This window comes from Leucoraja erinacea, chromosome 33, assembly GCF_028641065.1.
Source record: "Leucoraja erinacea ecotype New England chromosome 33, Leri_hhj_1, whole genome shotgun sequence".
NCBI classification, from domain to species: Eukaryota; Metazoa; Chordata; class Chondrichthyes; order Rajiformes; family Rajidae; genus Leucoraja; species Leucoraja erinaceus.
In genome coordinates, this window is record NC_073409.1 from 15496593 (window position 1) to 15514024 (window position 17432).

General features: G+C 47.0%; 1 protein-coding gene across 1 annotated transcript; it reads right to left on the bottom strand.

Moving 5' to 3' along the window:
* Positions 1-3902: 3902 nt before the first annotated feature.
* On the bottom strand, positions 3903-17153 carry LOC129712745 (ceroid-lipofuscinosis neuronal protein 6 homolog). The gene is made up of 8 exons (XM_055661443.1): positions 17009-17153; positions 15680-16130; positions 13134-13248; positions 12324-12422; positions 11562-11750; positions 10497-10552; positions 8439-8561; positions 3903-6049 (listed from the first exon to the last, which is right to left on the bottom strand). The coding sequence occupies exons 2-8, from the start codon at positions 15727-15729 to the stop codon at positions 5779-5781; spliced, it is 903 nt and encodes a 300-aa protein (XP_055517418.1). The 5' UTR covers positions 15730-16130; positions 17009-17153; the 3' UTR covers positions 3903-5778.
* Positions 17154-17432: the final 279 nt, after the last annotated feature.

Sequence of the window (17432 nt, forward strand, 5' to 3'; positions counted from 1 at the left end):
CCTTCCATCCTTTCCTCTTGGTTCTCTGCTACTATGTTATTCTGGTACAATGCCACAAGAGCCACATGCACCCATTCCCCACGCGGCCAATTCTCCAGACACTGAAATCACTGCTTGAGTTGAGCGGGAACTGGGTGCGTTATTGGGGGAAAACATGGCACCAATTTTTTATTTACAATAATATAAAATGGCAGATGCACCAGAAGGTCAGGCTGCAATAAAGAGCTGAAACAGTGAGTGTTTTGGGTTGAAGCGCTTCTGTCCGAACCAGGGAAAGAGGGCTGGGTAGACACAGCATGCTAATCAACGTGCTCTGCTTTCTACAACTGGCTGTTGGGTTTTGTAAATTTAAGAAAATACTTCACTCTCTGTAATGAAATACCGGAACTGTAGGAATGCATTTATTTCTTTAATAACATACAGTTCATGAAACAGGTTTTAGCTTGCTGCTTTGCCCAGAGTCTCCTCGGTGGTGACTGGGTTCATCTCTCTTCCTCACCCTTTCTACCACATGTGATGACTTCCAACCATCACCGAGGAGGACCTGGAGATACTCCAGCTATTGTCATTGTTGGGGCCCTTTGCCCCGTCACCATGCTGTGCCAGATTGCTGTTCAACCCTATTTAACACATGCAAACTTCAATGGATTCTTGACCAAGATGCTTAAAACAGGAAACAATTTTAATGAAATTAACGATAAATGAACTGCTCAATCGTTAGCGTAAATCCAAGAGACTTGAATTAAATTTCAGTGGTGTGTCGGTCGATTGTATATGGAAATTTATAGCTGAGATTATGAAAGAGTATGAAGATTGCAGATGTGGTCTCAGCCTCCTGTAATGAACTAGAGATTAGTAAAAATAGGTCATGTTTTGTTTTAATACAATGAATGAGGCTGGATGCAAATCAATATTTATTTTTATTTTCTGTAATCTATTTAAGAGTTTATTCCAAGCAAATAGCAAAGTTAATCCACCAAATGGCTGATTGTTGCAGTGAGTGCTGAGATGTGTTTGCAATTGTTTTTGTGGATCAGGCCATAATGTAATAGTCTGCATGTTGTGATTTTGTTTTAAGTTAAATCCCCACTTTAATCTAATGTATGTTCGAGGAGCTGTGTTTCATGCTTCATCCGGGCACCTCGCAACCCTTGAGATTATGGAGTTCTGAGTTCAACTACTTCAGATAACCAACTGCTTTGATTTGTGACCAGTTCCCATGTTGGGATTTTCACCTGCAACAATAACTCAATTTTATCCCCATCTCCATTGACGCTGTCTGGTCTGGTGGGTAGTTTCAGCATTCTCCTTATTTTCAGATTTCCAACAATTGTTTTGTCCCTGTATGTTCTTTTGTTTTCTTCTCCTCTCTCTCCCTCTAACTGCCCGTTCATCTATAAACTAAATGGTACCAACAGCATTATGCCTCCTGGACAACCTTGATCTCCACCTTATTTCAGGTCAGGTCGGGTGGAGTTCTCCCCCCGCCATGGGTACCATGTAATCCCCTGCTACCTGCTCCATGGTCGGAGAGTCGGCAACTAAACCATCTTCCCCCACCTAGTTTGCCAGGTGAGGAGGGGTCTGTGGACCCCCAGCAGGACCAAAAACAAGACCTGTCAAAGGGCGGATGAGCTTCGAGCGAGCCAACGGCCATCCACACTTCAGTAGAAGTTGCGATCACTGTCGCACACAGCATTGTAAGGAATGATGATAAAGCACACACACCAAAATCCTATACTTCCAGCGGTGGAAGCCCACATGAACTGGAGGAGAGAGATGTGTGGTCTCACAGCCAACATTTACAGAACAAGTTATCTCATCATTGTCTGCTTGCTGTTTGTGCAAGCTCGCAGTGTACAAAATGCTGCAATTGTAACAGCAACATAGTTTTGTGGCTGTAAAGCATTCTGGGATGTAAATGGCGCTGTAGAAATATCTTCCATTCTTCACCAGAGAACTCTGCTCCCAACACGTTCACCGTGTGTAACCCCCATCAAACATACCACACGTCCCTCGACTCTCTCCACCTCTAGCCTATTCCTCGAGCATGGAAATAGACCCTTTGGCCCAACTTGTCCATGCTAACCAAGATGCCTCATCTACACTCGCGCCACCTGTCCATGTTTGTACCTGTCCAATGGCTTTTAAATGTTATGGTATTGTGATTTCCCAAACCCTCCAACCCAACATTCAGGCTTGGCGCCTTCAACTGAACAGGCTGGTGTGGGTCCAGAGTACTGTCTTTTGCTTCAAGAGCTTCTTACAAAGGATGAGCTGAGAGGGGAAGGTGAAGGGATGCTGAACTCAGGGAGTGTCAAGCCAATGGTGGAGGGTCATCCTCAGGTGCAATTCATGTGACATCACCACAAAGAGACAAGGTGCTTCTGCCATCTTTCCCCTGGTGATGGATGGCTTCCATCGCTAACAGAACCATCTTGGGATTAACCCGTCAGTGCAGGAGAATGACGAGGGTGAATTGACGTCACGAAACCGGATGCCTGAGGTTTGTTCTGGGGATTAATTGGAAACACTTCTGTCAAATCTCTTGGCAGCTCCTCTATCATCAGGGTCAAGCATGAATATTAACACGTAATAGTATCCCAAGTTTGTAATGAAGGCTTAGCTGATTGAACTGAGGACAGATGTATTTCACGTCGGGTGGAGGTATGGTCAGAGTTTGCAAAGGAACTCGGGGTTAGACATTAAACAAATGTTAGACATTGATAAAAGTAGTGGGGATCGGGAAGACATTGCCAAGGGTGCTGCTGGAGGAAGATAGAATAGTGATGTTTAAGAGGCATTCAGATCATGGAAGTGCAGGTAATAGAGGGATATATACATGCTCCATATCGCTCTTACCTGCACTATCTACAAGCCTCTTAAACACCACTACCGTATCTTCTTCCACCACTGCCCCAGGCAATGTGTGCAGGCAGATGAGATCAGTTTAATGGTATCATTATTAGTACAAACATTGTGGACCAAAAACCCGTTCGTGGGCTGCACTGTTCTATGAACGTTACTTGAATCCAGAACTGTGAACAATGCAAAGAGGCAACTATCAGGTATAGCATCCAGGGCAATCCCCAGATGTCACTGTAATGCTGAAAAGAGTTTGACAATGTGATGCAGGAATCATAGCCACTGCAAAATACACATAGCAGTCAGTTTTGAGCAGCCACCTCTCAAAGGTAGCAACTGTTCAATAATATGATAATCTGCGTTAGTTAATCTGCTTGGGCAGTATACCAGTGAATGGATGAGGGGGATGGGGTGGATCAGGGAGTTGGGGCTGACAGAGAGGGGGATGGGGCTGGCCGTGGGAAGGATTAATAGAGGTGGAGGCGTTGGAGGAATGTGGAACGGGATTGGGAGTGTTGGGTGGAATCTGGATCAATTGTCTAGCACTATTGTGGTACAAATATTATCATGTATGAAGAAGGGTCTCGACCTGTCCCGCTGAGTTACTCCAGCATTTTGTGCCCACCTTCATTCTTCCCTACACATCACGTATGAAACCATGACTAAGTATTGTCCAAGCTCCACCGCTGTAGATATGGTCCTTTATTTGAGAGGTTGGGAAAGGAATGGAAGGCCCCATAGCAGAAGCGTCGATGTCGCTGGGCCTGGGAACTGCTGCAGGAACCCTCCTCCCCATTCCCCCACCAACACTCCCATGACACAAGCCCATCCCACCAGCTGTACCAACTCACCACCCACCCTTACTAATCTTACCCCATCACCACCCCCTTAACCTCACCCCCATCATACCACCCCTATCAACCTAACCCCAGCTCGCCCCCCACCAATCCCCCACCAACTCCACTCCACCACCAACCCTCCCCACTAAGCTTATATTACTCCTGAAACCAGAGGTTTGCAAGAAAGGATAGCTACAATACAATTCAATAATACTTTATTAGCCAAGTATGTTTTGCAACGTACGAGGAATTTCATTTGCCAAGTCAGTCATACAAATTAAAAGCACCAGAACACACAAAATACATTTTACCATAAACACCCCCCACAGTGACTCCTCCACATTCCTCACTGTGATGGATGGCGAAAAAAAAAAGTTCAATCTCTTCCCTTCTTTGTTCTCCCGCGGTCGGGGGCCTCGAGCCGTCCGTTGATGGGGCGATCTTACTCCCACAGCCGGTGGTCGAGCCCTCCTCATTGGGGCGATCAAGCTCCTGCATCGGGGGGGATCTCAGCTCCCCCGCGCCAGCGATCGGACCCCCGGTCTGGGCTGGTCGAAACCTTCTGCGTCGTTGGAGCTCCCGACATCTACGGTCTCTACCTGAGATGGCAAGCTATCGATGGTAAAATTCGCAGGCCGCGGAAAGGGTTCGGCTCCGATGGTAAGTCCACCTTCCCGCGGGGGGGCTCAAAGTCAGTCCCGAGCGAGGCCTCCAGCTCCACGATGTTGAGTGGCCGTAGAGCGACCGGAGATACGACCCGGAAAACAATCGCATCTCCGGCAGGGTAAGAGATTGAAAAAAGGTTTCCCCCGACCCCACGTAAAACAAACCAGAGAACATTTACACAAACTTTCAAAACACACTAAAAATAACAAACAAGAGACAAAAAGCCAGTTGGTGAGGCTGCCAATGGTGAGGAGCCTCTGGTGGTAAACAGTTCTGTATACTTCGCTACAATACCTGGTAGACCACCAAAAGACCCTACAGCTGATTTTGTGATCACCATGGTCTGGGAGCGGAACCGATTACCCACCAGGATCCAGAGTCTTCAACCCCAGAACATCACCCCCTAATAGACCAGGGTGGCATAATGGTGAGGGGTAGAGACAGGTGCTGTCTGTACAGAGTTTGTACGCTTTCCCTGTGACCCTGTGGGGTTTCTCCAGTGCTCCAGTTTTGTCCCACACTCCAGTGATGTGCAGGTTTGTCAGTTAATTGGCTTCTGTAAATCATCCTTTGTGTGCAGGATAGAACTAGTGTATGGGGTATGTGTTGGTCAGTGTGGACTCGGTGGGCCGAAGGTCCTGTTTCAATGCTGCATCTCTCAATCTGAAACAAGGGCCACCTTTCATAAAAATATATTTTGTGACCTTTGGGGTCCAAATGACTACATGGTTCTGCCCACTGGGCATTGAATAAAGTTTGCCCCTCCCCCCCCCCCCCCCAATGCTGATTCAACTCCAATAGGTAGCTGAAATTTTTTTTCATCTTAATCGCCTGAATCCGAACCAAACACAGAAATCTAAAGATAGGATCTCAACCAAATGCACCATTCATTTTTTAATATTTCATTCAGGACTGCATATATATTGACGGCATTATCACCAAATCTAACGTACCTTTGGAATAAGTTTACTTTATGGCAGAGGGACCTAAAGCTGAATAAGAATGCCTCAAAGGCCCTGCAGACTTGCTTTACCCTAGTGGGAAGTGAAGTATTGTGCTGGGGGGTTAGTTGGGGATGAGATCAAGTGAATGGCCTGCATCTCTTTAGTTTAGTTACGTTATCTGTCATGCATGTCGAGGTACAGTGAAAAGCTTTTTTGTCGCGTGCTAACCAGTCAGCGGAAAGACTATACACGATCACAATGGAGCCACCGTGACTGGACGTACTGCATTCCCCACGGGTTTGAAGGAGCAAGGAGCCATCTCCTGTTGTGTGGTGGGGGTTTTTTTTGCATATGGTATTGCTACACGCTGGGTCAACTTTTCTGACGGAAGCTTTGCCTACCTGTTCGAGCAGCAGCTGAGGCCTCAGCTAAACCCACCTGAGAAACGGGAGGGGGGCAAAAACCTATGGTGTCTTCTTGATGTGGAGGGTGTAATATGCCCAGGGTTCCGGCACATACATCACTCCCGGGTACTTTCGCCGGAGAATTTTGTCATTCCAAAGGAAGGCCACCCATACGGAGATCAGGACCAGCGTGATACAGAAGGAGTAAAAGAGGAAAAGGCCGTTGCTGTCCATGACCAGGCCTTTGCGTTTCTTGTGCATCACTGTAGCCATCATGGCAAAGGTGGTGAAGATATAGAGGACGAAGATCTGACCCTCCGTCACCAGGTACCTGGAAAGACATCGGGGGGGGGGGGGGGGGGGGGGGGGGGGGGGGGGGGGGAAAACAACCTTCAGCTTCTCAGAGGTAAAACACAGAGTGTTGGAGTAACTCAGCAGGTCAGCCAGCATCTGTGGGAACATGATAGGCAACATTTTGGGTCATGACCCCTCTTCAAGTCTCGACCCAAATTGTCATCTTTCCATTCCTTCCACAGCTTGTTGTCTGAACTGCCGACTTATTCCAACATTGCTTAAGATTCAAAAATCTGCAGTTCATTGTGTGTGTCTCCTCAGGGGTTACTCGGAGTGTCAACCAAGGATGGTAGACAAAAAGCTGGAGAAACTTAGCGGGTGAGGCAGCATCTATGGAGCGAAGGAATGGGTGACATTTCGGGTCGAGACCCTGATGTGGGGGCGCTGGGGGCGAGAAGAAGAAAGGAAGAGGTGGAGACAGTAGGTTGTGGGAGAGCTGGGAAGGGGAGGGGAAGGAGGGAGAAAGCAAGGGCTACCTGAAATTGGAGAAGTCAATGTTCATACCGCTAGGGTGTAAACTACCCAAGCAAAATATGAGGTGCTGATCTTCCAATTTGCGCTGGGCCTCACTGTAGACATGGATGAGGCCCAGGACAGAAAGGTCGGATTCAGAATGGGAGAGGGAGTTGAAGTGCTGAGCCACCGGGAGATCAGGTCTGTTAATGCAAACTGAGCGGAGGGGTTGGGCGAAGCGATCGCCAAGCCTACGCTTGGTCTCACCGATGTAGAGCAGTTGACACCTAGAACAGCGGATGCAATAGATGAGGTTGGAGAAGGTGCAGGTGAACCTCTGCCTCACCTGGGAAGACTGCTTGGGTCCTTGGATGGAGTCGAGGCGGGAGGTAAAGCGAAAAGTGCGGCATTTCCTGCGGTTGCAAGGGAAAGTACCAGGGGAGGGGGTGGTTTGGGTGGGAAGGGACGAATTGACCAAGGAGTTACGGAGGGAGCAGCCTCTGCGGAAAGGCGAAAGCCAACAATGTTAACTCTCTCTGCTGTTTGAGGTAACTGCTCAGAGGAGGATCATTTAAATTTAGAAAATTCCTCCTTTTCCCCCAAAGAGGACATGTAACTAACTGAGAGCTGTTCTCAATCCATTCCCACAACCTTAATGAGGAAATAAGGATTGACATTTAAAGAGGTATCACAGAGACTTGGAGGTAAAAAACCCAGTCACTTATGGGGTAATTGACTGCTGAGGCCCCTCAACCAGATAAAGCCCTTCCTCATGTGTAATTACTTGGGGCTGCTGGCAACTCTCCAGTCTCCAGCCAAGTGGCTGTCTATGAGCTGAGCCGTGATTACCAACAGCCCATTTTACTGATTGATCCACTACACGTTGTCCAACCTGACCTGTAGTCATGCTGCAATGTGTGGGAATTGTGGCCGATTTTCTCCTGGACTTTCTCTACCAGGGTGTGGTTGCCTTGGGCAAGGCTCAGGCTGAGGGGCCCGGAGAAGGTGATGGAAGGTGACTGGGGCATGGGATGGTACAAGCGAAGGATTTGCTAAGTTATTTCATTGAGCCACCAAAGGCATAGGACTGGAGTCACAAATAGACTAATTGGACAAGTGCAGAGCCTTTTACTTGGGTTGAGCCAAGTATGTTTTTGGCCACTTCCATCTGATACTAACTCTAATTTTTAGATACATCTGTTTTTGGTTAAACTGTGTTTGAACCACCAAGACTACGGGGCATAGGTTTAAGGTGAGAGGGGGAAAGTTTAATGGAGAAAGATTTCTTACACAGTGTGCGGTGGGTGCCTCGAACACGTTGCCATGGATGGTGGTGGTGGAGGCTTGTACAACAGTGGCATTTAAGAGACTTTTGGATAGGCATATAGATATGTCAGGAATGGAGGAATACGGATCATGTACAGGCAGATCAGATTAGTTTAACTTGGCCTCATGTTCGGCACAGACATTGTGGGCCTGGTCCTGTGCTGCACTATGTTCTGTATAAAGGAGGCTATGCATTTAATTTCTTTCTTCAAGGGGTGTGGACATTGCTAGCAAGGAGAGCACTTACTGCCCATCTCTGATTACCCTTGAGAAGGTGGCGATGAACCACCTTGGCCGAAACATGGCAATCCTTCTGCTGAAGGTGGTCCTGTAGTGTCGTCTAGTGGGGAGTGCACGATGTTTGGATCCAGAGATGAGGAAGATATGCCAATATATTTGCAACATGTGACTGGGAAAGGAAGCAGCAGATAGTGGTATCTCTATGCTCCTGCTGCCCTAGTGTCGTCTAGTGGGGAGCCCGTGCCTCAAGATTACTAGCCAGGACTATAGCCACAGGTCCCTGGATCCAATAATGTTATTAGGAAAGGGAAATGTAGTTATTCTTTGCAAACTTGCTTGTCTCTTACCAGTAGTAGAGGCTGCTTGGACCGAGGAGAAGCCATGCGGACATAGGCATTCTGCTGTCCTTGCGACACAGGGTGAAGCAACCAGTAAAATACAGGCAGAAAATTATGAAGAGGGGAATGTACCTGTGGCAGAGAATCAACACAATATGTCAAAGCCCACCAACACCTCAAGCAGCAGCTCTAACATTAATGGCTAACGTCACACTAGATGAGCATCTCTTGAAGATCTTTAGTTTAGTTTAGAGATACAGCGTGGAAACAGGCCCTTTGGCCCACGGAGTTCTGTGCCAACCAGCAATCACCCTGTACACTAGCTGCACACTAGTGACAATTTACGATTTTTACCGAAGCCAAATTAACTTACAAACCTGTATGTCTTTGAAACATGGGAGGAAACCAGAGCACCCGGAGAAAACGCATGCAGTCACGGGGAGAACGTACAAACTCAGTATAGACAGCGCCCGCTGTCAGGAGGATCTGTGGCGCTGTAAGCAGCAACTCTACCGCTGCCCCACCGTGCCGCTCATAGCAGCTGGTGACCACCTACATGTCAATGTAGAAGTGGACCGAGCCAGCTGGCCAGGCAGCAGCTCTGGAGAAAAGGTGTGGGTTACATTTCGGGTCGGGACCCTTCTTCAGACCAAGGAATTGGAGGGATATGGATTGTGTGCAGGGAGATGAGATTATTTATTAATTATTATTGCCATCATGTTCAGCACAGACATTGCGGGCATGTTCTCAAGGGTTCAGACCCTAAATGTCACCTGTTCCTTTTCTCCAGAGATTCTGCCTGACCCGCTGAGTTACTCCAGCATTTTGCGTCCATCTTCGGTACAAACCAGCATCTGCAGTTCCTATCTACACAGTGGACAGAAGCAGCTTCCCTGTGTGGAAGTCATCGTGTAGTAGAAAGGCAACTGCCCGCAACATTAGCTCTTTCAACCATTTTATTAATTAATGTGTCATTAATCCGATAGAGTTGCTGCCTTACAGCGCCAGAGACCCGGGCTTGATCCTGACTACAGGTGCTGTCTGTACGGAGTTTGTACGTTCTCCTGTGTGGGTTTTCTCTGGGAGCTCCAGTTTTTTCTCGTACTAAAAGATGTGAAGGTTTGTAGGTTAACTGGCTTGGTATAATTGTAAATTGTCCCAAGCATGTGTAGGTTACTGCAAGTGTGCGGGGATCGCTGGTCAGCGCGGACTTGGTGGGCCGAAAAGCCTGTTTCCGCACTGTATCTCTAAACTAAAAATCAAACTAAACTTAAATAACTAGATATCCTCTCGTGTCTCAGCAGGTGAATGAGAGTGAAAGACACTAAGGCAGGCGTTCGTTTTGTAGATGGGTGACAGCAGAATACCAGTGTGAAGGTCGGTACAGATGTTCGCCGCAATAGTGAAGCCCAAGTTACAGACTGTCATCAAAAGTTAATCATGTTGTATTTGTGCTGCTCCATTCAGCTTGCTTCAACAATGGTGCGTTGAAATAAGATCATGGCCCTTTCACGGTCACCTCGCATTGACTGGGAGCATTGGAGCTCCACCAACGCCACCCCTCTAACAGCGTTCCAGTATGGGTAGATTTACCCAGTCGAAAAATATCATACGCAGCTGGTTTGAAAACTAGTGGGAAGTTCCATGGTCCTGACCCAAAACGTAGCCTATCCATTCCCTCCACAGATGCAGCCTGCCCCGCCGAGTTCCTCCAGCATTTTATGTTTTGCTTTAGATTCCAGCATCTGTAGTTCTTTATGTCTCAACCATGATGTTTTCTGTACATAATTGGAACTGATTTTGAACAAGGTTAACAATGTTTATGTGGAGATATGAGCAGTAGGTTTGCAGATTGACAAATGGTGGAGGGTGCTCTTCGACTACAGAATGATATTGGCCAGTTGGTCAGCTTGGCAGAGAAATGGAAGGTGGACTTTAATAGGCAGAGTCCAGGGACTTTGATCCAACTGTTGCACTCAAGCATGAAACGGTTAATGGATTCTCCGCTTGCCTTTTAACAGTGACAGCTGGAAATGGCAAGAATCAGGTCGTTTGCAAGTTACTTACCACATCAAGTGACCCAAAGATTCATCATAGTAGTAAAGCAGCTCAAACGAGTCAATCTGTTGGTTCAACAAGAAAAAGTAATAATCGTGACGTCCCCCTTTCTATCGGTGACTTGGACAAGTCAATCGTTAGATTTTCTGTGAATAGTTCTCAGATTCTTGAACCAACCCCTCATAAGGATAGAATCCCAATCTGCCAATTACCTTGTTGCAGCCCTTGTGTTTCTTTAAAAATCTGCACATTCCCTGCAGCTGTGAAATGAGATTCTGCACTCTCTTTCCTTTCTCTTTCCACACTAGCTGTTGTCTTTGTGTTTAGATTGATTGCATGCATGATTTTCCTGCAGAGCATGCAAAAAAAACGTTCTTCATCTCGTGGCAACGATGGACCAATAACAATTTTTCTGTTTACAGTTTGTCAGGTGATAGGGGACAGAGCATTTGACTCATTCAAGCAGCCAGCATCACGCTGCTTGGATAGATGCAGAGTAAAGGAAGGAACTCAGTCTCATGTTCAGTATGGGGATGTGCTGGCTTTCATGACTTACACCAGCCAGCTCGACACCTTTCTGAATGCGATACCGGTCTCATGCCAGCAAGGGAGTGTTTTGAACTGGTTGAGGTTTAGGTTCAAATTTAGTATTATTGTCACGTGTACTGAAGTACAGTGACAAGCTTTGTTTCGCATGCGATCCAAACAGAACAGCTACTCCATACATAAATACAATCAAGTCAAACTCAAGTATAATAGATAGAGCAAAGGGGAAGATACAGAGTGCAAAATACAGCTCTCAGCATCTGTTCCACAGACAACGTCCAATGTCCACAATGGGGTAGAGTTGAATCAAACGGTACCCCGAGCATACGGAAGGACTGTCCAGAAGGCCCAGTGCCCCGGTTTCAGACCACACCGAATGGCCTACTCCTGCACCTATTGTTTATTGCCAGTAGTAGAGTAATGGAGACTGGGGATGTCCGTGGGTGAGAGAGCAGGATCACACTCACTGTGGGTCCCCCCAGGATAATTTGATGGGAATCATTGGTGCTGGAGAGAGATGTTGCTTACCAGTGTCTCTGGTTTCAGCTCCTTCATCATTGGGTTATCTCGAACAGACAAGTGCAGCTGGTAGCCGCTTAAAATGAGCCGGTGGTTCACAGAATCACCGACAAGATGAATGCTGGCTCCCATCACAAACGTGATGATGCAGATGTACACTGCGGACAGAGGCAGAGTCTTGGGGGAGCGCTCGATAAGCTGCAACAAGGACATTAAAGACTGTAAACAGTTCCATACTTTCAATCAAAGTGCAAATGTTTAGGGAGTCATTTAAAGGTCAGAGAAGCAGTCACGCTTAAGGAGGGTAGACAAAAGTGCTGGAGAAACTCACCGGGTGCGGCAGCATCTATGGAGCGAAGGAAATAGGCAACGTCTCGGGCTGAAACCCTTCTTCGGGTTATGGGGCAAAGGTAGTAAAATGGGGTTGGTATGGACAGATAGATCAACCATGATTGAATGGTGGAGTAGACTTGATAGGCTGAATGGCCCAATTCTGCTCTTGGAACGTATGAACATATGATTTATTTTCCAATTAGTCTACACCAAGATGGAATGTACAGTTGCCAATTCACCGACCAGCATGTAGGGAAATGTGAGCATCCACACAAGGGAACGTGCAAAATCTGCAGAGAAACCAGCCCTGGCCTGGATCACTGCACTAATGGTTCTGCCACGGCATTGCTTTAATGGGTTACAGAGAGACGCTGGCTGCACGGATTCCCGTACTCGGTCCGAGTATAACTTACAGCAGAGTCAACACAAAGGCCTTACCTTCAGCAGGAGGAACGGTGTGATAATGTTATAGGCCATGTGGAAATAATCACCAACACTTGGCTTATTCAGTGGAAACCACTCCAAGGGAAGGATGATCTAGGAAGAAGCACGGGGCAGTCCGGGTCAAATTATTGTTAGTAAATAATACCTGGTCTAGATTATAAACTGCACATAAAACGTTCTCTTCCGCTCTTCAGCACCTTGTAAAACCACAGAGTGTGGTGAAGATGTCACAGCCAAACATAACTCCCATCTCACAGTATCCATCAAGATGGCACCGATCTATTGTGTCTGCTACAATTGTGTAGAGTACTGGTGAGGCCACACTTTGGTACCATGCACAGCTCTGGACCCCTTGTCAGAATATACTGGCATTGGAGGTTGGCACAGAAAAGGGAATGGGGCCGGGAGATAGATCAGCCATGAAGATATTGAATGGGGAGGGGGAGGGGGCACACTTGAGGGGCTGAGTGGCCTACTCCTGCTCTTTTTTTCTTATATTCTTTGTAACAGCCTCTGGTTAAGATGTTTCCACTAAATTACTCATGGGATTTATAAACAACTATCCTACGAGTCTCCAGTGTGGGATTCCATCTCAGTGGAATCATTATGGCGGCACAGTGACGCAGCGGTAAAGATGGTCGGCGTGTACTGAGTGGGCTGAGGGACCTGTTTTTACATGTTGTATCGCTAAGCTCAGCTAGGTCATGCCCTCCACAGTTACAAAGAACCCCGTGTTGTCTCTCAGACATTCCCCTCCAGGGTTGAACCCAAGCTCCCTTTCTCTACTCAAAACCCGCGACTTACCATTGCAATGGGACGGCCAAAATCCAGGATCCAGTTTTGCACCGTGAAGTAGAACCAAAGATCCAAGTGAAACTGAGGCTTTTTATCCAGGTTTTCCGGCTCATTTCCTGCATTCCTTTAAAACACAAAGAAGTGGAACTTACTGTGTACTAAACCTCTCCTCCTACCTGCTCCATTCTTGCTGGGAAATGTCCATACAATCCACTCGGAATTGCATCATTTGACTCCAACTCTGGTATAGCAAGGAAGAAATAAACACCACGGTATCATAAAACTTTAAAGGGTGCAGAAATGTCAGGCATGGCTCAATTGCTCACATTCGTCCCAGAACTGAAAGGTTTGTGTTGAACAGGTTGGGGTTGAAACCTGGTTTCTGGCATTGTAGGGTGGTGAGTCTACCAGCTGCACTGTTGTGCTGCCCTATTGGCCCTCTCTAGTCCTCAGCTCAGGCCCCTTCCTGGCGCACTGACCAAAACTCAGGTTTGACCTCCTCACCCCTGCCGCTCTGTCAGGTGATCCGAGCTGCCTCATTGCAGACATTCACTTTAGAGTTTACTTTAGAGACACAGCGCAGGAACAGGACCTTTGGCCCACCGAGTCTGCACCAACCAGCGATCAAACCGTACACTCGCACTACTCCACACACTAGGGACAACTAAGCCACAAGCCTGCATATCTTTGGAGTGTAGTGTGAAACTGGAGCACCCAGAGAAAACCCACGCGGTCACAAGGAGAACGAACAAACTCCATGCAGACAGCGCCTGTAGTCAGGATCAAACCTGGGTCTCTGGCGCTGTGAGGCAGCAACTCCACCGCCACGCTGCCCCAATAACCATTGTGATTACCATGAAAGCCCAACCTGTAGAGGCAGTACTGCAGAGCCCTGTGGCTGAACAATAGCCCATGGAGTGGAGGTAACATGCAGGAAATAATTGTGCTGTGGCGTCCAGTTGTCGGGTAAGAATTTGCCGCCTCCATTTTAGTAATCGCATGACTACATCTCATTACGACTGCTTACATCATAAAGGTGAACATCCTGTCATGTTTACTGAGACCGGGCAATTGCTGCACGTAAGTTTCATTTGAGTTTTAATCTTTCATTAACCTTGACATGGGATACACATAGTACTGGTGAACTTTATCCATTGGCCGAATGAAACTCTGGAATTACTTTCTCATTGGTTACTAAAATCATCCATTCCCCTCATAACCTGGCGGATAAAGGTGCTGACAGTGGCTGCTTGGGTGTTGGACTTGACCAGTGTGGGAGGTTCAATGAGGCGAGGCAATAATTCTTCAGCTTGAGAGGGAGTATATCATTGCTATTTGCCTATTTTCTCTCCTCCACTCCTCCCAAATATTGTTAGCAATGATGTGTAGCAAGGAACAGCAGATGCTGGTTTATAGCGAAGATAAACACAAAGTGCCAGAGCAATTCAGCGGCTCAGGCAGCATCTGTGGACAAAAAGGACAGGTGACATTTCAGGTCACAACGCTACTTCAATCTGAAGAAACAATCTACAATTTACAGAAGCCAATTAACCCACCAACCCGCACGTCTTTGGAGCGTGCGGTGAAACTGGGGCACCCGGAGAAAACCCACGTGGTCACAGGGAGAACGTACAAACTCCAAGGTTTCTGGCACTGTAAGGCAGCAACTCGACTGCTGTACCACCGTGCCATCCCTCATATACTAAGGTACAACGAAAAGCTTTTGTTTTGTGTGTTATCCAATCAAATCAGATAATACTATACATGAATACTGACAAGCCAAACACAAGTATTAAAGGTCGAGGGAAGAGAAAGATATATTGTATCTCAGCATCTTAGCATAACCGTTCCAGAGAGAAAAAAATCCAATGTCTGCAATGAGGTAGATTGGAGGATCGGGGCTGTACCCTATCTTATGGAAGATTATATATCTTATGTGACTGGGAAGCACCACAGCCAAGTCCAGCAAGGTTTAGCTCCCACAATACTGACAATATCTGTTTCTTTCTTCGCCATTCGGATTAAGAGATGGGGATTGGGTTGGAGCTGGGAAGAACTACCCTGCACTTGTAAATAATTCCAATGGGGGACTGTAAACTCCCAGCCCCAAATAACCTTCTTCAGTTAGTATGCTCAGGAAAAACAGCCCCCTCCAGAAAAGATCTTAAACACGTGAATGGGAAAATAATGCCACACTGAACAGCGAAGAAAAGCAGAATTAAGACACATTCGTTGTCTGAACGGAGCGCCGCCGGTCCATGACCGAGTTGCCAGTGAGCCGAAAGAAAAAGTCCGTTCCACGCACACCAGGGATCGAACTCTCTCTGCGCCTGACAGCTGGTTGAGAATGTGCCATATGTGCAAAATATAAGCGGCAGAGATGGCCGGGAACCAGCTGCCTCGCTTGTGAGCGACTCTTGAAAAAGGCAGCGAGAGATAGACATATATGCAAAGGGGGTGGAAATGGCTGAGTTCATTGTGTCAGCGTAACTCTTCTCCCCACCCCCCTCCTCCAAATAAAGATAAATGTAACAAAAGCAAAACTATATCCAAACCTGGGAAGGAAGAAGGGAGTTTGTAGAGGTTGCTGCTGTCGTTTCCGCATGTTGAGTCGCCTGTGGAGAAGGCGCCGTCTTCCTTATTAATGGTTTAAATTTGCTCTTGCTTCGTTACGCCATGGGTTGCAAAACCCCGATCCCGAATCCACATCTGCCCCAGATGTACGAGGAGCGGGGCCAAGGAAACTGCAGCTCACATGGTATCCAGCACCGCCTTGTTTGATACATTAGACTCGACCACTCGCTTCCTCTTTCTCAGCAGAGAGGGAGCGCGGCTCCAGCCCAGAGAGACGTTCAACTTGCAGTCAACCCTCTCTTGTGCCGCACTTGGTTGGCTCGGAACGCCCTCTCACTCTGAACCTGCCCTCTGCTTGTCTAAACTCCAATCGGCTGGTGTTTGTTCCGCTCGTTGGGAACGGTTTTTTTAAAAAAGGCGGATGATGGAAATCTGAAATGAAAACAGACAATGCTGGAGTGCAGTTAACTTTCCAGGATTTTGGCTTTCATCATATGTTCATAAATTCTAGGAACAGAATTAAGCCCTTCAGCTTATCATCCGTCTCAACCCTTTTCCTGTCTTCTCCCCATAACCCATGACACATTACAGAAACAGACGGGGTCTTACAGAAGCAGAATTGTTTCGCCCGCTGCAGACGCTGCCTGGACTACAGATTATTTCTCGCGTTTCCTGTTTATTTTGTGTTTTAGTCTTCCAGCACATGATGCTAAGGAAATTATGGCAGCCACGCACCACAAGATCTAGGACATAACAGGGAAACAGTTAGGGTAAATGGGTCATTATCAGGTTGACCCTAATCAGTGGGATGTGACAAGGATCTGTACTCGGCCCTCTAACTCGTTAGAATCTATGTCATTGACTTCGATTAAAGAACCTACCATACCAAGGCCGGATTTGTTGATGGTAGGTCAGTGGGTGAGGAGACTCGGACGAAAGCGAGTGAGGAAGAAATTGGCAGAGGAAAAACTGATGGATGAATCCACCCTAAACAGCGGAACATTGAATGTATCCAAAATAGAGATCCACGGCCATATGAACAGTGGTGAAGTCCAGTGGCTCAAGGAGAGAATAGGAAGTAGTGTTGAGGTCAGGTTTGGGTCAATCGTGATCTTACTCATTGGTGGGGTGGTCTCAGGAGTCTCATTGGTCTATTTCTGTCTCTTATGTGATGAGGGACAGGCAATCTATTTTATCAATGCAGGTTGAGGGATAAATGTTGGCCAGAGTGTGAGAAGAATCAGGATTGTGACCAAAGAATAGGGGAGCCATTCAAAGAGTCAGCATGGGCGTAAATACGTCCTTCTAACCTGTATGATTAAGCTGCTTGCCAGGGTGCTGTTTGAAGACTGTTCCTATAATCCACGTGAGTTGCATCTTTTTGGATTCACCAGTTGCAGGCAAATGGGGTTGTCATTCTTCCAGAATTGCCTACTTGGATTAAACGTGAATTCCTTTGACCTTATTCAAACATGCAGGAGAGACAAATGTCAGCAGTGGACTATTCTATTTTTATTTTCATTTTTCTTGAACATTTTTCTTGAGGATATTGTAAACCAGGCGTATCTGATACTGTGTAGAAACGGGGAACTGCAGATGCTGGTTTACACCAAAGGACACAAAATGCTGGAGTAACATAACGGGTCGGGCTGCATCTCTGGAGAACATGGACAGGTGATACAAGATGGTTGAAGTAATGGGCAATGGCAAAGGCCAGTGTCGAGTGCCAGGGGA